The sequence below is a fragment of the Labeo rohita genome, chromosome 12 (assembly GCF_022985175.1).
Source record: "Labeo rohita strain BAU-BD-2019 chromosome 12, IGBB_LRoh.1.0, whole genome shotgun sequence".
NCBI classification, from domain to species: domain Eukaryota; kingdom Metazoa; phylum Chordata; class Actinopteri; order Cypriniformes; family Cyprinidae; genus Labeo; species Labeo rohita.
The window spans coordinates 10059006-10084444 of NC_066880.1; the positions used below are offsets into that span (position 1 = coordinate 10059006).

The following is a 25439-nucleotide window of genomic DNA, read 5'->3' on the forward strand; positions in this document are numbered from 1 at the left end:
TATGGTAAACATCGCACAACTCAAGGTATTTTTCAATGAAACACATTCTGTGGAACAAATGTCACGCACTCTTCCCTTAGAACTACTTACTAGCTTTTTTAATTAGGAAAGGGATCGTGTTTGGTAACAGTTTGTAGTGATGGGATCATCTTTCGTTCATCCAGGGTTTCTGAACACTGAAACGCAATCGATTAGAAACAGATGTAACGTGAAATGGATTATGCCACTTCATACATCAATAGTAAGAGTAAACAATTCTAAATGGGCAGTGAAATTAGCGGATACGTCAATCTTTCATAGCAAGTAAACACAGAAACTGAATTTTAACTGGCCGTCAAATCACCTAAGTTCAATCTTCATCTGAAAACACCACAACAGAGCGCAACAGCACATTTCTGGAGGTAAAAATCCCATTCATTTTCTTCACAGAGAACTTGATTTTTACCAATACCCTTTAAACCTTTCAAAATAAAACTAAAATGTGGCTCATATATACACGTAACATTTACATTTATGTATGGTATTTAGTATCAATGTTTGTATATTAGGGCTGGGCTTTAACACAGATTTCACAATTCAATTTGATTCTGATTCACAAGCTTGCAGTTCAATTCAATATCGATTATTTTGGACATATATCAGGTACAGTACATGCCAGATTTTCTCAAGGAGAAAATAATCTCTCAACTAATGCTGTAAAATACACGTGAGAGTCAAATGGTACTACATTATTATAATAAGAGTAAAATGAGCTGATTAGTATACAAATGGTAAAATACAATTATACATAATTATATTTCCACTCCAATTCGTTTTTTGAAATATAAACACTTAAAAGGTGCTGCCATAAAAACATAACACTAAAGAACTGTAAAAATTATAGTGAATATGTTATATGGTGCATATATTTAGCAAAATACTCCTCTAGAGTTCATTTTCCTAGCTGACTAACGAGTTTATGGTCACCGAATACGTTTTGTCTGAGGTAAATGTGACGTTACGTGACATTGTTTACAAGCTTATATTGACGTCTTTCCGCGGTTGAATTTATCATTTAAATGTGAAATCTGAGACTTTGTTTCATATCAAAAGTAACAAATCATAACGCTTACTGATTTATCGGATGAGGAGCGGCTACAAACAAATGATTATGAAAACAGGCTAGACTAATCGATTCTTAGGATTTAAAGTCCCCATAAAATCAAAAAGTACGTTTTTTTGGCTTTTATTATGAATATGTTAGTCTTAAGGTTATCTGTAAGCTAGTGTGTTCCAAAACAATGACAAAATTCACATTTAGAAGATATAAGCATTCAGAACTTACAATCTCGGAAAAAACGGAAATATGCATTCTGTTGGGGTGAATGAAGTCTGGTTTCGCATTGTGCAACACAAACCACTGCAGCGCGAGTCGACACACTGAGCACAGAACAGACCACAGAACTGACCGAACACATTTCAATTCTACACAAAATGCTATTTTATATATAGATAATGCAATATAGATGAAATTGTGGCTGTCATACACTGTCAAATGCGACTTTACCAAGCTGTCATATGAACAAAACGCTATTGGCTATTTAAAAAAGGGTGCGGGACTGCTGGACCGCCCTGTTTTCCTGTTTCAGTTGAAATTGTCAACGCATAGAATAACGCGCTGAAGTGTTTCAAAGCACTTCAGTGGACCTTTAAGAATTTATATCGTTTCATAAAAATGAAAATTTATTCAAACTGAGAAACTGATCATTTTTTACCCAGCCCCAATACATATATTTACTTCTAATCAATAGATTAGAATGTTTATATTGTAACCAAGGTAACTGAGGACTTCAATCATAAGTGAGTTTAAATACTATTGTAGCTTTTGCACAAAAAGCTGTAACATTTAAAGCTGGTTTTGTTCACGACTTCAAAGTCTTTTAGTCTGTAGACGTTTTTTAAAACCCCTATGGTGATAATAAATGGGAAAGATACATTCAGAACAAAGGCAGCTGAAAAAGTGGGCGCTCACTGTTGGGCTCTATTGGCTGAGGCAATTTCAAGTTCTGAGGAAAAGCAGTGCTTTGTTTCACGTTGCATTGATAATCAACATTGTAACAGTCAGAGCCATGAGTTATGAGTCCCGCAGAGTTGACCAGCAACTTCATCCTCTGCAGAGAGGATGCAAGAATTGATTAGGCTAAGAGTTCACTCGTTACAACCGTGAGTTGTTGTAAAGTGTGTGGTTGGAGGGGAAAGAGAAGTTTTGGAGCTTAGTCTACATGATGGAACGCGTATATCATCCTAAAGAGTGCTGCTGAGGATTTCCGACACTTGTTCATTTGTTAGCTCATCCGAATCCACATCCTGAGCTTCTGCTGTGGTGCCGTATCCCGTTCCGGCCTCTCTGGCTGTAGCTCCTCTCGATCTCGCCTCCTCCTCCTCCCAATGTGGGGCATCTCTGCAGGGTGATGTCTTGCTGCACGACTCCACAAAGATTCTGCGAACGTTGGGTTTAGACTCCCTGTAGGGCGCTTTGTACTCATCCAAACTGTAGGAGGTAGTGGGAGAATGCGGTAGGGAGAGTGGCGTATCCAGCGGCAGGTCGATATCGCTCTGTCTGGTGTAGATGCCTTCGGATAGCGAGGGAGTGTGACTCTCGCTCTGTACACGCAGCCAGCGGTGCGGCCCGCCGAAATAACTCCTCTGGGGGTGGCTTTTGGACAGCAGCTTTCGTTTTGTTGGTGGATCGGCTAAGAACTTCCGTCCAGGCTTGTCTGTGGTCTTTACGGAATAAGAGGATAGTGATAGGTCTTCCATGTCCTTGGTGCACGATTCGGTTTCTAGGATGGACTTGGGGCAAGCGCTATATTTGAGATCATGCATCTGAAGAACATCAGGGGCGCTGCCGCTGAGGACGTGCACGGCCTGATGGGAGAGATCTTGGGCTGAGGAGTAAACTAAGTCCAGGTCACGAGGACTCAGAGCATCACTTGAGTCGTAGTCACTGTCTGTGGGGAGAAAAACCTCCGAACAGCCCTCTTCATCTGAACCTGGTTGGGACTCTGCAACAGATGGGGTTGAAATAATAAGTAAATTGGAAATAATAAGCAAAGCGTGTAAAGAATCAGACATGCTTCCTTAGAATTTGCCTCTAAAATCAGATTGGGTCCATTTTGAAATAGCTGAAATACAGCCAAATAGTTCAAAAGTCTGAGGTTGGTTTAATGGAAGTCTCTTGTGCTTATCAAGGCTACATTTACTTGATCAAAAATGCAATAATATTGTGAAAGATTATTTTAATTTAAAACAACTGTTTTTAATACATTTAAAAATGTAGTTTATTCCTGTGATGGCAAAGCCAAATATTCCGCAGCCATTACTCCAGGTTTCAGTGTCACAAACTTTTCGTATTATTATGAACAATGAAAATACTTTTGTTAGGGGTTCAAGCGTAGGACTGAAACCCTATTGTAATTGTTATAATGGGCAAGGATCAGGAATCTCCATGTAAAACTGATCGTGAAGACCAAAGTGTAAGTCGCAGACTTGAAACTTGAAGGGATGGTAGTACTCATACAGCTGACAATGTCACCAAGTCTCGCCCCAATTGGCCTGACGGAGGCGCTACAGCGATCAAACGTCTAAAATTGCTCAGACCTGCTAAACAGTCAGTTTTATGTTGTTGGAAACCTTGGCTGACGCTGGACAAAACACATGCACCAGATTCAATCGTGTGCCTGGCTAAAATTTGGGGTATTTTGGATTTTTTTAAAAAACCTACTTTTGCGTACTAGTCCTAGGTTTTTTGCCCAAACAAAACCAAACCAGTGCAGAAAGACTCTCTGGAGAGTGAATATCAATAATGATCAAAAAAGTTAAACTTTCGACTCCCCATCACAAAGGGACGCCAAAACGTTTGAAAGGGGCAGGGCCACTTTTAGTAAAATGCTTATAACTCCTGAACGGAATGAGATATCTGCGCCAAACTCAGAAAACTTAAGTAAGAGTGAAATCTGAGGTCACAGGACAAAAATCGTGGAGCTTGGCCACTTGGTGGGGCTATAAGTTAAAATTGCTAAAACGTCTATACTTACGCTAAAAATGTCTATACTTACGCATACCATTTGTCCTATCAATTTGAAAATTACAGTGCATGGTCTTGGTCCAAAATGCCACAAGTGTCTATAAGTGTGTTAGACAAGGTTAACAGAGACTGATCGACCTGTTTGACTCTCGGCCCCAAAAATTTGTGAGAAATTTGAAAGAAATTGGCCACCCTAAATCACATTTTTCAAAGTCGTAAACGACTGTACATTGTGCTGTTTTTCACATATACACGCGATATTTAGATTCAGAATCATTCTTTATTGTCCTCAGAAAGAGACAATTTGTTATCAATCTGAATCTAAATCTATTTGTATCATATGATAAAACTCCTCATTCCGGATGCTTTGCCCTTTAGAACCACTGCTGTCAATCAAATAGTTTGTTAAATGATTGAGAAGATGTAAAAGCTACTTTTACGAACTAGTTCTAGGTTTTTCACTTATTGACCCAAACAGATATATATACAAAGGCATTAAATAATATAATAATGTTTGTTAAATGTACTAAAAGTGACTATAAATTGATATCTATGGTGTGTATTGGAGAATTATGCCTATATTCTTTCTGAAAGATCAATAGTTTTCATTTACTTCAGTATTTTAATACACACCCTCACACATAATGTAATAATTATAAATCCTGAGAAATATTGCACATAAAAGTTATAAAATAAAAGTAAAAACACCCAGAAGACAGGCAATATGCAATTTATTGCACACATTGAACCGCATAAGTAATAATATTTAAACTGACTTAATAACATCTGTTTTCAATTTATGTTTTTAATTTTCTTATTACATTCAAAATAAACGTAAAGGCGTATTTTATCAGAACTGCATGCTTTTTATTTTTTAAGAATGCAGTGAGACACTGGCAAGACTAGGAATCATTAAATTGTCAATATTTGGCTTTAAATTGTGACCACTTGTGTTTTAAAAGGTAAAAATGCCTTAGTAAAATTGCAAATGGGTCTTATTAGAACAGACACAGTAATGATGGCCGATGTCTGTGAATCAACATAATTTGTCAATCCTTAGTGAAACAGACTGGAATCTAAAGAAGCATAAATTTCTAGCAATCACAGGGTGCCAGAACATTACCCAAGTGTAATCTGTAATTTCATCTATTTCTTGAAAACTGGTGTCTTTTGTTCTATTTTTGTTGCTGCAATTTTTTAAACTCTCTTCCTTTTGTAATGCTCTGCACAACACGTGGCATCTCAAAGCTTTAATACTAAATTTTTTGTCATAACAATAAGCGTGCTGAGTTATAATTAAGCTGATACACTTGTTTATTTCCTGCAGAAGCTTTCTTTTGTTCGGTCAACAAATGTCACATTCTCACTACTGCAAATATAATACATATTTGAATGCAACACAGACGTGCAGTCAAGCACGACACGTATTTTTATGCCTGGATGAAAGGCAGCTATTGAAAAAAAGCATTTACCAATTGTGGGCTTTCGCCTTCTCATTTCTGGAGAGGGTGAGGGAGTGGGCACGTAGTCTGTGTTAGAGGACGTGGAGTCATTCTTCTGGACAGGAGGCTCCACGCTGACATCTACTAGCCAGGTGATAGGCACCCAACCGAGAGGCTGTTTATAGCGGGCGTACTGCAGGGCATTGGTGATCCAGCGGACGTCTCGCCACATCTCGTCCAATTGCTTCAAACACACAAAGGGAAAAAAAAACAAAGTGAGGTTGAGCGTGCTGTTATTTCATTGGAAATGCTGAAAATAAGGTTAGCTTGGTGCTATTTAAATGTTGATTCGATATAAATGCAAATCGCAGCTTTCAGTGTGAGAAAAATGCGGTATTTTCCCGACACAAACGTCGCAAGCGTTTTCCCCACAAACATCACAAAGCTTTTCAAACCATTAAAGAGCATCACACAAAAGCTTCAAAAGGAGGCCACAGAAAACTTGCTGTGAAGTCTGAAGGGGCATGACCGTGACTAATATCATAATTTATTTTGTGTCATCTTCCTCTGTTCGCCAATCACAGCACGTCAGAGCTGAATTGTACATATTGCTCCTATTTAGTGTGCAGGAGTGAAATGAGAGGTAAAATGTGTTTTCAATCAGAGCTGTTAACCTCCATGCGGTGAATCTTCACAACTACCACTTTCATATTTTCCATCCTTGGGACATACTATAGCAATTGTATTTACAAGGAGCTTATTTCAAATTGGAAGGAAAAAGCTAGTACAAAAATGAAGCAGGGTAGACGAAAAAAAAAAAAAAACCTCTGCAATCTGAGCTCTTTCTAGCAAATGCCATGTGAGATCCAGCTTATGGGAATGAGCCTTGACACCACAGGATGACTCCTTTGGAAAATATGCCGGGCTTCTAACGACAAAGAGAGGGGACTCCAGTATGACAAGGGCAATAATATGTGTTTCTTTAAGTTGCGAAATAGACTACTTCAACTAATAAATGTTTGGCCTAATGCCGCTGGCTGGGAAATATTGCAACAAATTAGGGGAAAATAAGAATAAATAGGCAGTGTGGCTTATATCATACCCAGTGCTATAATATAGCAGTTCTCGACCCAAAAATGAATCACGGGTCTGTTCTGATAGGGCTGTGGACAGCGGGGAAAAATAATGTTAAATGGAAATAATAAAATGTAATTGACCATATAATTGTGCATATTTAGGATAGCAAAATGAATATGCCTGACCATTATTAAATGGAATGAGAAAATGTTTTCCTTTTTATGTGCGTCAAAGGCTGTGCAATCAAACTTGACGGTATTTTGACGCAAAATATTTGGCGAAAAATATTAAAATATTAGATCCAAAATGGACAGGCTGCTTGTCAGCCAAGGTCCATTCCAACAGGGCTGTGGGCTGCGTAGAGAAATGGGAATAATAAAATGCAACTGACCATATAATCATGCATATTTAAGAGAGCAAAATGAATAGGCCTGAACGTTAACAGGGATGAGAAAAGATTTCCCATTTTTATATGCGTCAAAGGCTGTGAAATCAAACTTAACAGTATTTTGACACAAAATTTTTGGCAAAAAATATTAAAATGTTAGACTAAAGCCTCAAGCTATAAAAAAACAACACAAAGTAGAATACAACATGACTCATATTGCACTGAATAAAGGTTTAGTTCCAAAAAGAATAAAAATTGTTTTGTGTCAACGATAATTTATTCTGTGTAGTGAATTATTGGGCGTCAACGAAAACATTAAAGGGATAGTTCACTCAAAAAAATGAAAATTCTGTCATTAATTATTTACTCTTATGTCATTCCAAACCCGTAAGACACAGAAGAGAAGAAAATGTTAAATAAGGTCATTAGTTTTGTCTTTTTTTGTGCACAAAAAGTATTCTCGTAGCTTCATGAAATTAAGGTTGAACCACTGATGTCACATGGACTATTTTAACGATATCCTTACTACATTTCTGGGCCTTGAACGTGATCAGAAAGCTCTCGGATTTCATCCAAAATATCATAATTTGTGTTCTGAAGATGAACAAACGTCCCACGGGTGAGTAATTAATGATAGAATTTTTATTTTTGGATGAACTGTCCCTTTAAAATTCAAGAGATATTTCAAAACTAACATTCAGTGTTGTTTCTCAGCCTGTCATGTTAACAAAGTTAGATGTAAGGACATTTTTGTTCACATTTGTGTGAAACACAACTTTGGTTCACCACTTTATGTTTATATAAAATCTGGGCCCTGAACTAAAACCACTTGAGAACTTCTACAGCCAAAAAGTTGTGTTGTCAGTGAGTAATATCAGATTAACTAGTAGCTCACTCACAATAAAGCAGCAAATTTGTAAATCTGCCAGAAAGTTACTACTAAGTAAATCGGAGTATCACGGAAGCTCCGTCTCAATGACACATCTCGCCACATGCATCTGAAACGCGCATTTTGCGGTCTGCCGTTAGCCCTTTGACAGGACCTCACAGCGATATAAACCTGCCCTCTCGCACGAGAGTGGAGCGCAAAGCACTTTCCACCACCGTGCCGCTCTGACAGACGTGGCTCTTTCTCGTTCGCCGCCTCCTGGAACATTAAGGTTTTCACGCTAATTGATGCCACATTGCTCAGCCCCACACACACATTCATGCAGTCACACTCATTGATCTGTATTATTTTTTCCCCTCGTCGCTCTTAGGCGCTGTGTAATCTGTGGTCAGTGTGCTGCTTTTTTCCAGCGCCTCTTGGACCTGACATCACACAAACACTCTTGTGGTTTTGTGGTCAATCTCAATTAATCGTCCAGACCGGGGTGGCGGAGAGGGATTATTTCAGACCGGCACACTTAACACACGCCTCGCTTTCAAGTCGGATTGTGAGAGAGTCTGCTGAGCTGTTATTGAAATTTCGACACAAGAAAAACAACTTGTTTTACAGTTTATACGTCTAGTAGTTATGCTTTATGACATCAATAAACTATCCTAATTGGATTATTAGTTTAAATTGTTTTTGTAGTTTGATGTTTCCAACACTCCCAAGCGGCTGGGAATAAACATGTGATCCTCAGGACTGAAACATGAATGACGTATTGCTAAAAGTTGTAATTGAAACAACACGAATGTGGCTAATAAAAGGGAATGAAGCAGCAAAGCATCATTTCAGATAGTGTACAAACAATTTTAAAACACTAAATAGCAAAACAACCAAAACTACTGCACCATCCTAAACACCTGTTCGTTGCGTTACGTTATGCATATGTTCTGAGTCTGATTAACTGAAATTACCACATACAATACTAGGGCTGCCACCTAATAGTCGACTAACCGTTAGTCGATGAGAAGAGGCTTGGTCAACCAAAATTTTATTAGTCGCTTAGTCACAGAAAAAATAAACAGACGGACAGATCGTTAACGGCTAGTCTATGTGGTGATATAGTACATCGGGCTGGATATCAAAATGCTGTCATTCATCAACCTCACATGCGGCTTTTCATCTGAAATATGGAAGTAGTAGCAACATTACATGGCTTTACATTAGCCTAGAAAAATGTGCTCTTTTCAAGTGTGGAAGCTAAACAGTCGCACGACAAATGGAGATGCCGATACGGTCACTTGCTCTTAAAATACTCCGTCATTTTTGGTCATACTGATAAAAGTAATACATCTTTCGAATCTGTAAAGACTCTATGTTTATTTGTGTGCACTCAAAGTAACAACGAAACGTTGTGCTTTTGTAAAATAATGAACAAACAGGATGCTCTTTCTGTCTCTATGAACGTCGAAACTTCGAAACTCTGTGTATACTTCTCTTACAGACATTAAAAATATAGGCTATCTATAGAGAGTGAAATGTCTACTTTTAAATGAACCAATTCAAATAGGAAACAAATATTCTCTGATTATAGATGACGAGTCAGTGTTGCTCGATCTTTTAGACGGAAAACAAAGAATGCGCTAGTTTATCAATAAATTATTAAAACGTTAATGTAGTCTCCTTGCTGTTTTGCCCTGAAACATTCATAATTATTATATTTAGTTTTTTGTGTGTGTGTGCACTTAGGTGCTTATTAAGCTATGTAGGCAATTAAAAGCTCATTACTATGATTTATATGGTTTATTAAACGTGCAAATGATAGTCAACTAATCCTTAAAATTAATGTCCAGAAAAATCTTTAGTCGAGGGCAGCCCTATACAATACCATTGAAAAGTTTGGGATCAGTAGTGATGGCTGAAAATTCAGCTTTTCATCACAGAAATAAATTACATTGTAAAATGTATTTAAATAAAAAACAGCTATTTTAAAATGTAAAAATATTTCAAAATATTACTGTTTTTACTGTATTTTTAACTAAATAAAAGCAGCCTTGGTGAGCGTAAGAGATTTCAAAAACATTTATAAATCTTATAGACACCAAAGTTTACTTCTCATTTATTCAAGGTGATTAATCAATAGTTTTGCAGTAACTGCTGAATATGCGAAAACATACTTTTTAGGGTAAACTCCCTGCTGAAGATCAAAAACACCAACAAAAACACTGTTAAGCTTGGCTAAGGACAAGGATCCAAAATGCCTGCAGTGCAACAAATTATTTAAACTGGGAGGAAATGGATTTGTTGGGATGGATGTGCAAAGTAGGCTCACACTGACTGCTCCAGTCACAATGGAGATTAATTTGCAAATTATTCCTGAACTAACATAGTTCCAAGGCATACAACAAGCTGTACTGAGAACAAAAAAATACAGATCTTATAAAGCATCTATTTAAGAGCTTATGAAAGTGAAGAAATGAGAAGAAAATGCTACAGAATGCAGCTTGAACAAGTACACACTTAAATGTCACCCAAAAAGATATTGCTACAGAAAAATAGACAGAGTTTGCATATAGTGACAAATGATTCATTTTTTGTATTATATTTATGTGTTCAGGTCTTTATAAAGTACTTTTTGTAAAAAGAAAGGTAAAAAAGAAGTGAAAAAATGGCATCGCTCCATCAATATTCAATACAGAGCTGAATTAAATTTAGCAAAAATATAATTTTTAAAGAGCAATCTTTTTGTTTGTCATATACTTTGGGACGAGAGAGAAAAAGAAACCAAGTATATATTTCAATTTCATCAAAAAAAGCTACTGATATATTAAAACCATTAGCATAAGTTGACAAATTATTTTCAATTTTAATTATATTCACGAGTCCAGGCCTTTATACAGTACTTTATATTTTAAAAATATTTTTAAGAAGTTGTTTAAAATATGTTGCACCATCAATATTCAATGTAATACTGGATTATATTACATAAAGTATAATTTATAAAGAGACGTCTTTTTTGTTTATCATATTATTTGAAACAAGGGAGAGGAACAAAAAAACAAATCACATTATCCTTCACAGATCATACCTGAATGTAGTCCAATATGTGCTGGTGTCTCTGTTTGGCTGTGGACACCTCTGAGTCAGTGATGGCCTCTCTAAAAGCCTGCTGGGTAATTAGAGCGTCCAGGTCCAGGACTGAGGACAGCCGGCAGTAAAGACTGATAAATTTCTCCTTATATGAGCAGAAGTGAACTGCACATGGGAGACAAAAAGTATATAATACCACATTTAGTAATGGACACTGTCATATAAGGGCAAAACTGGTCAGATGTTATTGCATTTTTCGAATTGACTTCACAGGGTGGTGTGTGGCGTGAAATTGAGACCCTAGGAAGGTTATCATTAATGTCCCAAAAACACTGACGAATCTTTTTAAAAGACGTTTTTGTAATGGAAATCTGTGGGTGGTTTACAAGTGTATGGTGTTTGGGTTGAAACTACCTCACAGTATAACGTTTAAAAAGTTGTTTGAAACTCTCCCCACAACAGCAGCTGAATAAGCTACTAAGTGTTCTAACTGGCACCACGGCTAAGCATACAAGCGCACGGTTTGCCTTCGTGTCTGAAAACAAACCCTGCTACTTGAATGAAAATGATCTGCCGTTTTTTTAAACCCCATTTTATTGAATTATAATATTGATTACTTGTTTAACCTTTCCTCATTTTACACAGTCTGTGCTCAGCGAGGGGGGTGGGTGGCTGTTTGGCTAGCCGTGGTGCGCACCGCCACCCCGCTGGTGTCTGCATGTGTGTGTGTCTGCTTGATTTACTAGAGGTCCTAAGGGAGTGTGACTGGGGGCAGAGGGGGGAGGAATCTGTGGATTTTTATAAGGCCAACTGAGCTAATATTGTAGGGGTTGAAACAGAAGCCAGTGTACCGAGCTCAAACATTTGAAGAGGGAGGTTGAGGAACCCCGAGTGTGGTGTGTAGGGGTTGGTCTGTCCCGGGGCAGAGCAAACGTCGTCTGAGGCGGGCAGCAGCAGAAGAAAGGACACATTGTGACCCAGCTCCAGCACCTCGTGTGTGTAGAGACGGAAGTGCTTGGCCTGTGCGGGACATACAAGACACACACACAGACTTTAACCCACGAGGGTCGAAGGGTAACAATGTTATGCCGTAACTAAGTAGCAAGAGAAAATTCCAAAACTGGTAGTAGACAAAAAGTTACTCTTACAAATATTTGGTACCAAAATCTATCTGTAATATCTATAGTATAGTATAGCACAATCTATCTATACATCTATCCGTCTGTCTGTCTGTCCATCTGTCTATATATCCATCTGTGTCCATCCATATATCCAAACTATCTATCTTTTCCATCTATTCATCCATCCGTCTATCCATCCATCTATCTATCTATCTATCTATCCCCTCTTTCTATTTTTCCATCTGTTATTGTCTACCCATCCCTTTATCTATCACCTCCAACCATCCATCCATCCATTCCCTCTATCTAGCCATACATCTTTGTCTACCCATTCCTCCATTTATCCATCCATCCATCTATCCCCTCTATCCATCCATCTTTGTCTACCCATCCCTCAATTCGTCCAACCATCCATTCATCTACCCCCTCTATCGATCCATCTGTATTTGTCTATCCATCCATTTATCCATTCATTTATCATCTACCCATCCATTTATTCATCCATCTGTTTATCCATCCATCCATCTATCCATGTCTTTGTCTATCCATCTGCCTAACCGTCCATCCATACCCTCTATCTATCCATTCATCTTTGTTTACCCATCCATCTATTTATCTAACCATCCATTCATCTATCCCCTCCATCTATCCATCTGTCTGTCTACCCATCCATCCATCCTCTCTGCCTATCCATCCACTTATCCTTCTATCCATTTATCATACATCCATCCCCTCTATCATCTGTCTTTGTCTATCCATCTGTCTATCCATCCATCCCTCCATCCCTTCTTTCTATCCATACGTTTTTGTCTATCCATCTGCCTATCCATCCATCCATTTCTTCATCTATCTGTTTATCATCCATCCATCTATCCATCTGCCTATCCATCAATCCATCTATCTGTTTATCCATCCATCCATCATCCCCTCTTTCCATCCATCCGTTTTTTCATCTATCCATCCGTTTATCATCCATCCATCCCCTCTATTTATCCATCTGCCTATCCATCCATCTATCCGTCTGTCTACCCATCCATCCCCTCCATCTATCTATCCATCTGTCTTTGTCTATCCATCCATCCATCCATCTCCTCTATTTATCCATGTCTTTGTCTATCCATCTGCCTATCCATCCATCTGTTTTTCCATTCGTTTTTCCATCCATCTGTACGTCATTCTCTATCCATCTGCCAATCCACCCTTTCATCTATCTATCTATCTATATATCTATCTATCTATCTATCGACCTACCTACCGTGCATATAAATCTCAAAATATTCACACTACCCAAGACTTATATTAGCTTTAAACTTAAATCTTTCTTTTCAAAAAACCGTGCAAACTGAAAAACACCCAAATAACTAAAGCTAATTTAACCATTTCAAAATTAAAAGCTATTTACAAAAATCATTTTTTGACAACTGTGGTGCTTTACACCAAGTTACCACAGACTTGACAGACTTGTCCTGTAGACTGCAGTACCTGGTGGAGAGGTAGATTAATCTGGTGCAGCAGACTCTTAATGGCCGTCTGGAGCTCAGAGAAGAGGAGGCAGTCTGTAGCCTGATCTGCTCTTTCCACCTCCACAGGGCCAGACAGCAACTGCAGCCATTCCCACTCATCCCTGGGTGGGAAGAGACAGCGTTTAGTCAATGTACACACAGCTCTGTATTACAGTTTCCAGAAGTGCCCTCAACAGAGTGTTTTCCAAAGGCTAGTGGGATAGCATGTTAGGTCTGATTTTGAGAGCAAGGTTTGAAGTGATGCTTGTGACAAAACCACTAAACAACTCTTCCTTTCCATCTGAACATACTACACTAAGAAAAGTACTAGTTAAATGTCCAATAATACTAAAACAGACTCTTAGGAAAGTGACAACCCTTGGGTATTTGTTAATGATTGCAGAGAGAATTTAAAAACTATTGAATTAGTTTTTACATTATTATCTCTGTGAAAATATTCATCTAACTTTCTATAAATTTCATAAAAACTGAGAGGATGAAAAGCATCAGCTCACAGTACGCGGTTAAGATGACGGAGCAAAATAGAGTAATTTGGTCTTAGTCTCAAGGACACCCTCAAGGCTAGCGTCTAGGGGGTAGGCTGGTGGAAAAAAAGGAGAATTTCTTTGCTCCAGAGGTTTTCCTCGAGCCGTGAGTGGGCATCATCCTGTGTGAACCTCCCACTGACTTCCACAGTCCGGCCCCGTAGTAAATTTAGTTTTACTACCACACAGAGCTGCAGGATAATACTCTCCCTGTCTCTAGCTACCTACCAAGGTCAACACCATGACCCGAGATGAAAATAAATAAATAGCTCCTTTACCGAACAAAAACAAATAGGAGTTTTGTTTTGACTGTAAAAAATGGTGGTGTCAAGAAACTATGTAAGCCTGTGGTGAGGGGGAGCCCGACACGGAGTTCAGGCATATTTCAATCTTCTCAGGTACACTCACTCTGGAAAGCTTGTATTCGCTTCACCAGTAAGAAATATTAACTAGTTTCGATGCTATAAAAGGTTTAAAACTGAACGTCTATATCAATAACATTCATTAGATTGCCTGAAAGTTTTCCTGATGAGTCATGTACATATACATTTGCTCGTATTTTGCTAAAAGCGATAAATTAATAAAAAAAGAGAAGAAATAGTTCTATGCTGTAATTACAGGCTTTGAATACATGCTTAAACTGTCTTTGTCTGTGGTCTTTGTCCAATGCTTTTAAACTTAGGGTCCTTTTTCTTTTAAGATGAAAGAAAGACTTAAAGAGAAAAAGGCTTCTCAGAACTGCTTTGTGAACTGCAAAATGCAAGACTATTTGAAGGAAAAATATGCTAAAAACACATTCACATGCATTTACTAGTTTAATTAGTTTAATACTTTCAGAATATTCTATTTTCCCTAAAGCAGCGCTGACAAATTCTCTAATTTGTTGTGTTGCGTATTATGTAGAGTCTTGTTACTATGTATGCATATTATGTAGAGATTTTTTTAATCTTTTTAATAAATTTGCATTTATCACTTAAACATCCCAGTCATTGTCCCGTAAGCTTATTTCTGCCATGGGATAAAAAATATCAAAAAGATAATTTTATCTCACAATTCTGACTTTTTTTCCTGAGTTTACATCTTGCATTTATTTATTGACTGATTGATTGAAAAAGTCAGAATTGTGAGATAAAAAGTGGCAATTGCTTTTTTATTTTGAAATGGGCTTCCACAAGTAGCTCCTGATAATAACAACAAAACGGGCAATGTACATGAGCTCTACGCTGAAGTTTAACGAACAAAAAAACCTTTCTAACTACTCAACATTTAGTTCAAAATAACCCATGATCAAAAAAGAGTTGAAAACTTGACAAAGAGGAAAATACAAATTATAAGAAATAGCTGTAAATGTGTAAAAGTCAATAGCATATTGAAGAAGCTAACCTTGACACATTATAGTTGTCTCGTATCTTAGTGTGGCAAAGCATGTTGGGCGTACGTTGAGGAACCAGAACTTTGATCTGATCCACAGAGCTGCTGAGCTTCAGGTAACCCAGATAAAGCCCAGAGGACAACCGGTGCTGACTTCGTCTTTGATAAGCCAGAATGTCCTATAATCAAAATAACAGTTTAATTAAATTACATGGTGGATTATTTGAGGTATCAGTAGTAGAGTTGACGCCGAGTCGAGTCAGGTCAGAGTATTTACCTGTATGGTTATGAGGAGGATGTCCAGGGCATATGGTTCCTCAGGAGTGGACAGAGACTTCCTCTGACTCTGCAGTTTGGACACCTGCATCCACTTCCCGTTGAAAAAGGAATAAAGGCTATCCATCTCCCTCACTGTCACAAGCAGTACATTCCCATGACGATCTTTAATTGGCTCATAGTGGACTCGGCCCAAATTGTGAGTGCCCAGAAGATTCTGTTTGGAAAAAGGCAGAGAAATAGAAAAGAATTTAACCCTCTGATGCTGTGCATGGTGTCCACTTAAAAACATTGCTAACTGTTTAATTTTTTAATTTGGGTGTGACATTGAAACCACCATGGAACTGATAATAATACACTACCAGTCCAGCTTTTGACCAGTAAGATTTGTAATGTTTTTAAAAAAGTATTTTCTGCTCACCAAGCCTGCATTTATTCGATCCAAAGTTCAGCAAAACAGTAAAATTTTGAAATATTTTTACCATTTAAAATAACTGTTTTCTATTTGAATATATTTTAAAATGTAATTTATTCCTGTGATCAAAGCTACATTTTCAGCATCATTACTCCATATTATTAAATCCTAACTCCTAAAATAATATATTATTATTATATTATTACAACGTTTTTTGAGCAGCAAACTAGAATATTAGAATGATTTCTAAAGGATCATGTGACTGGAGTAATGATGCTAAAAATTCAAAATGACATTTTAAAATATATTCAAATAGAAAACAGTTATTTTAAATAGAACAATATTTAAAAAACTGACTTTTTTTTTACTGTACTTTGAATCAAATAAATGCAGGCTTGGTGAGCGCAAGAGACTTCTTTAAAAAACATTAAAAATCGTACTGTTCAAAAACTTTTTGGTAGCGTAAATGACTGTCCTCTTTATCATATCACTATGCTTTTGATTTACGTATGATAATAGAATTACAAAATGCCTCACAAAAAGACTGGATCAACGTGCAGTTCTCTCAAAACTGAAAAAATAGCGTTTAATAATTAATTAGAAAATAGCATTTAATAATTATTTTACAATAAAATGTATAAATTGATTATATAATGGTTATATTTTAAATGTACTACAATTTGCACTGAAGTAAAAACAAATATTTTAAATATTTTAAACCTTCCAGGAAAAAAAAACACATTAAATAAAGCACATTGGGCAAATTAATTGTTATGCAATATGAAATATGCTCAAACACAAACGCAGACACACACTCCACTCAGAATCCCACATAAGAGATTATCCAACTCAATTTCAATTTGCACTGAGATCAAATCCCATTATAGTGATAAATTGTTAGCGAGGCTCATCACGGGCTGGCAAACCTGCAGTTGGCCCGCGGCCGCCAGCATCTTCTGTCTGGACTGCAGAGTGGAAGAGGAAGAGGTGGAGACTGCCAGGCTCTGTCTCAGCCACCGGACGTCTTCCCACATACAGGACAGCTGCAAAATAAACACACGCACACTTGTGAAGTTGGAGGAAGCTATTTACCTAATTCCTCAACATCATTCAAAGTCTGTGCATAAATGCCAGAGTGCTTTATCTTTAGCGACATCCTATAAGGTGTTTAGACGGAAAAGTGCAGTAGAAGAAACCATCTATGTGTCTGCCTTATGTTTATGTGACTGTTTAGCCTTCAAACTATTTTAAACTTGAAAACAAGGTTTATCAAGCCAACATCAAAATTTGCCTTGACGGACTTTCATTGCTTAGTTGCATATTAGGAGACAAGTTAATAAAATAAACATTTGGATATGGACATGAGCGCTTAAAATGCTGCGAGGCTCGTTCCATGAGTATAACTTTACCTCCAATCTCACCATAAAATCTAGAAGTATTTGGCCATCAAACAAAGAGCTATATTCTGCAAAGCCTCTTACTGCTTCTTGCATCACACCACTTTAGCCTTGTAATGATGGGCTAATTACAAACGCGCGGCCTAACGTCAAAAGTGCGGTGACTGTTCACTTTGACAGAATATATTTAGGACGCTAAGCTGACCGCAGGCCGCATTTGGACGAAACCAACAAAAATATTGACGCTTGTCAAAGAGATGTGTAACGAAAACATAGAAAATGTATGTTTCAGTTCAGCGTTAACAAAACGCACGTTACTTTAGCGCAGTATCTCCGCGCTGACCTCTCCGCCGCTTAATGTCGCGGTCGACTGTATGTTTTTGCATACCTTGGTGAACCACAGAAAGTCCTGCATGAGGGAGCTGCTGTATGAGTCGTCCACCTCCACTATGGGGATCTGATCCTCATTAGTCACTAGCAGACTGTCCTTATGGTAAAATACTGACGCTATATAAACTCCCCTGAAAAAAAAAAAAAAACAGGCAAGAGAACCTATTCAGAACAAGACGAATTCAGCATTATCAGCTAGAATGTTATTTCTATAATGATTGGCACTTTCCAAAAATAGAGTACAAAACTGGGACTGAAATTCTTTAAAAGTGGTTCATTTTTTTCTACTTCAACAAATATTTAGTGATATGAAATTCTTAATGTTTAGATAATGTTGTTCGTCAACCTCACATGAAGCAAACAAAATATTACATTTATATTAGATACATTCATTAGCAGAGACACCAAAGCTACTTAAATGAGCAGTACAACAAAGCAAAATTGTAGTACAATGTAAAAGTATGTTTATTTAAAAATGGCGATAATTATAGATGTTTTATTTTCTATTCATTGTAAAAAATGTTTGCTGTTTTGCAACCCTAGACAGCAAATTTGTCATTTAATTAATGTTTATTTTCTATTAATTGCAAAAATGTTTGCTTTAAATGGCAAGCCTAGACAGTAAATCTGTCATTTAGACAAAATACCAATCAAAATTTTTTTTTTAACTGTAAACTTAATATCCAAATTAATTATAAATAAACTATAATGATAAATAAAGGCATTATATATATAGTTAATTAATCATTAATTCAAAACTTTCATGCACATATTTGACCCTGGACCACAAAACCAGTCAAAAGGGTCAAATTTTTTTAAATTGAGATTTATATATCAAAGCTAAATAAATATGTTTTCCATTGATGTGTGGTTTGTTAGGACAGAATTATATTTGTCGAGATACAACTATTTGAAAATCTGGAATCTGAGGGTACAAAATATCAAAATATTTTGAAAATAGCCTTTAAAGTTGTCCAAATGAAGTTCTTAGCAAAGCATATTACTAATCAAAAATTAAGTTTTGATATATTTACAGTAGGAAATTTACAAAATATCTTCATGGAACATGATCTTTACTTAATATCCTAATGATTTTTGGCATAAAACAAAAATCGATAATTTTGAGCCACACAATGTATTTTTGGCTATTGCTACAAATATGCCTGTACTAATTATGACTGGTTTTGTGGTCCAGGGTCGCATATCTACAAGTACAACAATCCAGCAATAACCATTTATGCCTCTAATGCTGTAATAAAACTTATGTGACACCCAAATGAAATCTATTTGTGGAAAATGCCAGCTATTTTTTGTAATAAGCTCATACCACCTTTTGAGACTCTTGACAAATTTAGTAGAGGAGTGAAAAAGGTGTTTTAGGCTCCGGGACACTGACTGTTTACGACTTGGATTCTGCAACTTTGAAGTGTCTGGGAAAAAAAAGAGTCAAGAAATGGAGTCAAGATGAGCAAAGAGGTGAAAACAACTAAATATATAGACTCCTAAGGGAGACTGAAGAAACCTACAAAGGAAAAACTGAAAAAATCATACTATCTATCTCCAAAATACTCCTAGTGCAGGGCTGTGTAAAAAATACTGATTTCTCAATTTTAATCGATTCTTATTTTTATGAAAACAATATTGATTCTTAAATCCCAAGAATCGATTAGTCTAGCCTGTTTTCTGTTAATGAACGGAACATTGTAGCGCAGCTCCCGTCCTATAAATCGTAATAAGCTTTGTGCTTTATTACTTTGGATATGAAACAAACTGTCAGATTTTAAATTCTTTCTATTTTATAACATTATTATTATTTATTCAAAGAATAAATACCATTTTGACACTGTTTAATGTGGAGTGGACGATCCCTGTTGCGCCTCAGTTTAAGAGAAGCTGCAGCTCCTCTTTAACCAGTTACAGCACAAAATAAATCTGAATAAACATCCAACAGTATGTTAAAAGAAAAATCACATCTTATCGAAATCTGTATCCTTTCTCATGTAATCGCTCATTCTGTGTTTCAGCAAAGACATTAATATGACAGCTTGTAAACAATGTCACGTAAAACTAGTCAACAAAAAAAATGAAATCTAGAGAAGCGTTTTGCTAAATATATACACCATATAACATAATCATTATAATTTTTTTTTTACTGTTCTTCAATATTAAACTTTCAATAAATCAGTCAAGTTTTTATGACAGCCACCATTTAAAATTTTACATTTCAAAGTTACAGTTAACTTTAGTTTAGTATTATAATTTTAACCTTCACTATTATAGTACCTATATTTTACAGCATTAGTTAAGAGATTTTTTTTTCCATTGAGAAAATTTACCATGTAGTTTACCTGATATATATCCAAAATAATCGATATTGAATTGAATCGCAAGTTTGTAAAGCATAACTGAATCGAATCATGAAATTTCTGTCAAAACCCAGTTCTACTCTACTGAGTTCTTGGGTTCATTCTGGCTTCTTCAAGACTGACTAGTTGTTTAGAAAACTCAATGATTAGTTAAATGGGAACTACGTAGTTTTGGTCTGATTAACATTCCAGAATAGTTTGAAACCACTGTTGTCATCAAGACACAAAAATGTCACTGTTAAGAGCAAAATAAATCAAACAACAAGCTGAATGAAGGAGTAAACATAGGAAACTATGAAGACAGACAGGGTGAAAGAGCCTCAGGGGCGTAAGAGAGGGTTTCGGGGGAGTCAGGCCACCGACAAACCGGTTATCTGGAACATTTCAGCTGCGTATCTCCCGCTTCAAGCGCAGCCATATCAGCCCACATTTCAGCGATGCCAATCTTCAGACGTCCCTGTTTTCATGAAATTAAGCGTCACGTAATTGCCCCCCGTGTAAACAGCAGGGCAGACGGAACAATCCATTTGGCTGAGAAGCTGTTTACAACGTGAAAGTGGCCGTCGGAGCGAGCGAGTCACCGTGAGAGCAATCACGCTAACCCTAGTCTCCGTGTCTCCACCGGAGGGGCTCGAAAGGGAGGTAGGAAGGCAGATTTTCCGTTTGAAAATCACTATCAAGCCCCTCGAGGAATAATGTGTCTTACAAGTCCCTTAAGAAGATTAACCCTTGGCCCCTTTGACCTTACAGTGGCGACTGTTAACAGTATGTGATTAAATGCACACACTGATTGTTTCCTGCCTGGCTACATGTCGACATAACGTAACCTCGAAACCGCAACACGGAATCTTACTGGAATCTCAAGACAATTACGTCCCGATTGAAAAAAAGTCAAGTTTGATTACATTCGCTGGAATATCACAACCAGACTTAGGTTAGGTTAGGATGTCAGACGCAATTTTTGTATCACAACAAGTAGGAGTGAGAACATAATTATCCACTTTGGAAACACATTAAATCCGTTTTAACATTTTTTACGTGAAGTTCAGCGGCAGTTTCCAGTCTCTGCAAATGGAGCTATTGCACGTGTTGATAAGTTGAGCGCAGAATTCGTATTTATTTCTCCCTCAGAAGGTTAACTGGCTTTGACAAGCAGATTATAAGACATGAGTGCATTGGCCTCCTGTGCCGCCAAACTGTCACACTAAATAAATAAAGAAATGCCTTTTCATTTATGAAAGCAAAAACGGATCGCCTTTGATTAATGACTTGGCAATCCATCTGTCTACCGCACAGTGAGTGCAACCATGAAATGAGGTGAGCGAGAGTCGGAGAGACGGCGAGCGCTGGTAGCATTCTTCATTTTCTAACTAATTTAGCGGGGGTCAACGGACCCTTTTCAACATACGAGAGCGAGCGAGATCATCCATAACGATCGTGGCTAGACTTTCCAGGCCCTCGCTGACAGAAAGCGCTTACATAGCCGCGGCGGAGCGCGGAGGTGTGCGTGTGAGCGATCGCGTCGTGCGTGTGGGTGTTGCTGTGTCTCCTGCAGGAACACTGGGAGCTGTGTGCGCGACGCACACACACACCCCTCGGCTTGAGAGCAACCTCTCAGCTCCACATATACACATCATAAATTAAGATAACCTCTGCTTAAACGAGCTGCATTTTTTTTCAGACTGGTTTTTATAGTGGTGTCATTGTACCGATGCTGATTAATTTTGCAGATTTATTTTCAAACACCGTCACTCCAAAAATAACTTGGCTAAATACATTGCCCCTGCCAGCATGTGTGCTTATGGGGACATATAATGCAAACATATTGCAAATAAATTTCATAATCAGTATTTCTTTAATCTTGTTTTCCAGTAAATATCTTTAAATGCCATTAAAACTAGATTAATCTCTTAATAGCTCATTCTCGATTTTTTTTTTTTTTATTTCTCTTCTGTCCCAGAGTTCTATCTTACATTTTAAACTTGGATTTGTATACTGCATATATAATTGACTCAAAAAGTGTGACGTTCCTACTTTTAATAAGACACTTTGGATAGTCAGAAGTGCCTGTCAAATCAACAAATCAACAATGAGTATATATATACACATTACATATATAAAATACAAATGTTTGACAGTGTGGTAAGAAAAATAGACACAATATTATATATATTTAAGGATTTGTATTTATTTCTTTTATTAGAATATTTAACAGGAATTTTTACTATTTCATATGCATTCTCATTATCTGACATATGAAGCACAGATGAGACTAGAAGAGATTTTAAATATATATATATATATATATATATATATGTATGTATGTATATTGTGTGTTGAGTATAATTTTTTTTAATAAATTCATCATAAATATATTCTATTATTAGCTAACACAAGTTATTTATATTTAAAAAAGTACATTTATGTGGGTTATAAAGTTTATATTTAAGTTATTATATATTTATATATATATATATATATATATATATATATATACATATTCTCTTATACACTACATTTATGTTGTTTTATATATATATATATATATATATATCCCCTTGATTCTTAATATATTTATATATATATTCTTATATATTTTTTTAAAATAAAATTATGTGGGTTTTAAAGAAGTTTATTCTCTTATTTAATTTTTTTTATTTAATTTAATTTATGTACCTTTTAAAGTTTTTTTTTCCCTAAAAAACAAGACAAACATACCGATGAAGAAAATGTTTTTTGCAATGCACATACTCAGATTCTCTCTAAATGAATAAAGACAAAGACAGATGTGTTATTTTTGCATAGTTTCTACTGCTTTTCTGCTTTCCACATCAATAAAAACTCTCACACTGTGTTTTTCTCATAGAATCAATTCAATAAATTCATTTGCGACGCTGGCAGTCATCTCTCTGACATCATTAGTGTTGACTTCTAAACAGATGAGTGATGTCGTTTTTTTGCTCGCCCCCCTCCTGCTTGTGGCCGGCTGCATAGCTGCCTAATGAAGTTGCTGTTTGTGAGCAGCACAGTACTGTCAGCACCAGGAACAGCGTTCTTCTATACCTCGGCGGCCGGCCTCTGGGTTAGAGAGTGGGCTTGAGGCCAAAGCAGACTGTCTACGCTTTACGCTACGACCAGCCTGCCTCATTTTAAAGGTGTCTGTGCTCCAGCCTTGTGATTTACAGTGCTGGAATATACGGATGACATGTTTGACACATAGATGTAAAATCTAAAATGGATAAATGTATTAAAACATTATTTATTTACACGTCCTACTCCCCGGACTCGCTACTCGCGTAAAGAAAGTAGGAGGGCAGGCAGCAGGAATGCTGAGAGAGCGTATTCATACTGCTCTGGATGGCCATACTTGAGTCAAAACACTTTGACCATGCTTCATTTCGTCACTTTAATACAGAGTTAATCTACTGGAAGAAGTGCGGACTTAGAAGACGAGAGGATGATGGGAGGGAAAGAGGGATTTCTGGTGAGTGGGCAGATGGGTGGAAGCAAGAGAGAAATGGGCAGAGAGAGAGACGACGAGAAAGAGTGAGAGCATTATGAGAGACAGACAAGGGAAAGACAAAACACAATAAAGAAAGCAAATAAAAGCGCACCAGCTGAGCAAAAAACAGAGATGATGAGGATGAAGTCATCTTCCTGCTCTGATTCAGAGGATATACAGCTATATAGGATACATATATACCAGTGGCGGCTACTGGTCTGTCAAATAGGGGGAAGCTCATTTTCGGCCTACATCATAAAATTGTCTATTTATTTATTCACAAGAATGTGCCTTATTGTCATAAGTAAGTCACAATGCAAACAATCGTAAAAAAAAAAAGCTTTAGTTTTATTATGCAAAATATGATGTATTTTTTCTTTTAGTCAGATGCTACTATATAGTATAAATATTTTGCAGTTTAAATAAGGTTATTATGGAGATTTATTTATTTATTTATTTATAAAGTATTTTAATAGAAATATAAGGTTTCATTATGTTATGTTAAAATTTTTCAAGATTACTATATATATATATATATATATATATTTATATTAATTTATAGTCATCCTCCATGTTAATATTTAGTGTAGTAATCTATATATATATATATATATATATATATATATTGATTACTACATTAAATATTAACATGAATGAATGAATGAACGATCTAAAAAAATATTAAACTGTGTAAAAGTGAAACAAGGAATGTGGTGTATAATTGTGTGAAATGTATGATGAAAATCAAGCAATTTCGCCAAGCAAATATAAAGAAATAGGTTGCAGCAGTTTTTATTTCGACTGAACTTGAGAAATCCGCGATGGGACTGAGCGCGAATAGCTTCAGCGATTCCTTATAGTACAAAATCGCTGTCAGTCAAAAGGAGATGCAATCTTTCGACAGACCCTCCAATCATCATGCAGAAGCTCGGAGTCCAGGCCAGCCCACTCCTCATTTGCTCCTCATTCACCCCCAGAGACGCTGAGCGTCCGTGGGCGGGACATAATCGCAGCGTTTATCCAATGACCGTCTAGTTTCAAAGCACTGAAAAAAAACGTTCAAAGCAGCAGCATTGAAGTCAATGGACGCTGGGCTTCAACGGGGAAATGCACTGTGACGCTACGGGAATGTATGAGAAGAAAATCAAGTCAGCCGACCTGCTATATCTAACTGATTCTGAACGAACTCGTCTTTGAGATGAACGTTTTCTAACGCATTTTTAGTCAATAAAATGTTAATACAATAGTACATAATTTGACTATTAATTTTGTGACATTATAGGGGAAGCTGAGCTTCCCTTGCAGTCTTAAAGAAATCGCCACTGATATATACATATATATATATATATGTGTGTGTGTGTGGGCCACATAAGTCATACAAGCACAATGCCAATTTAAGAAAAGTACCATAGCGAAAGTTTGTTTCGTGACTGCCTGTGTAGAATCATTTAATCACTTATAATGAATCTGGTCTAAAACTTGTTCCTGCACCACTGATCACAGTGGTGCAGTGGGGATGGAATTTCCAATGTTTTGAACCATTTACAGTGTAATAGGTTTTTGGGCTCACATGGGACACAGAGATATTACAGAAACTTTCAAACATGATTAAATACACCT

At 36.8% G+C, this 25439-nt stretch overlaps 1 protein-coding gene across 3 annotated transcripts in view; it reads right to left on the bottom strand.

Moving 5' to 3' along the window:
* Positions 1–1436: 1436 nt before the first annotated feature.
* ankfn1 (ankyrin repeat and fibronectin type III domain containing 1) overlaps positions 1437–25439 on the bottom strand; it is a 103369-nt gene continuing 79366 nt past the window's right edge. For all 3 annotated transcript variants that reach the window (XM_051124306.1, XM_051124307.1, XM_051124308.1), the window contains 10 exons: positions 19282–19381; positions 17950–18082; positions 17091–17207; positions 15751–15966; positions 15486–15652; positions 13538–13679; positions 11786–11954; positions 10933–11099; positions 5539–5752; positions 1437–3044 (listed from right to left, as the gene is read on the bottom strand). In XM_051124306.1, the coding sequence (XP_050980263.1) occupies positions 2284–3044; positions 5539–5752; positions 10933–11099; positions 11786–11954; positions 13538–13679; positions 15486–15652; positions 15751–15966; positions 17091–17207; positions 17950–18082; positions 19282–19381 (2186 nt within the window). In that variant the 3' untranslated portion in view covers positions 1437–2283. The remainder of the gene's footprint in view (positions 3045–5538; positions 5753–10932; positions 11100–11785; positions 11955–13537; positions 13680–15485; positions 15653–15750; positions 15967–17090; positions 17208–17949; positions 18083–19281; positions 19382–25439) is intronic.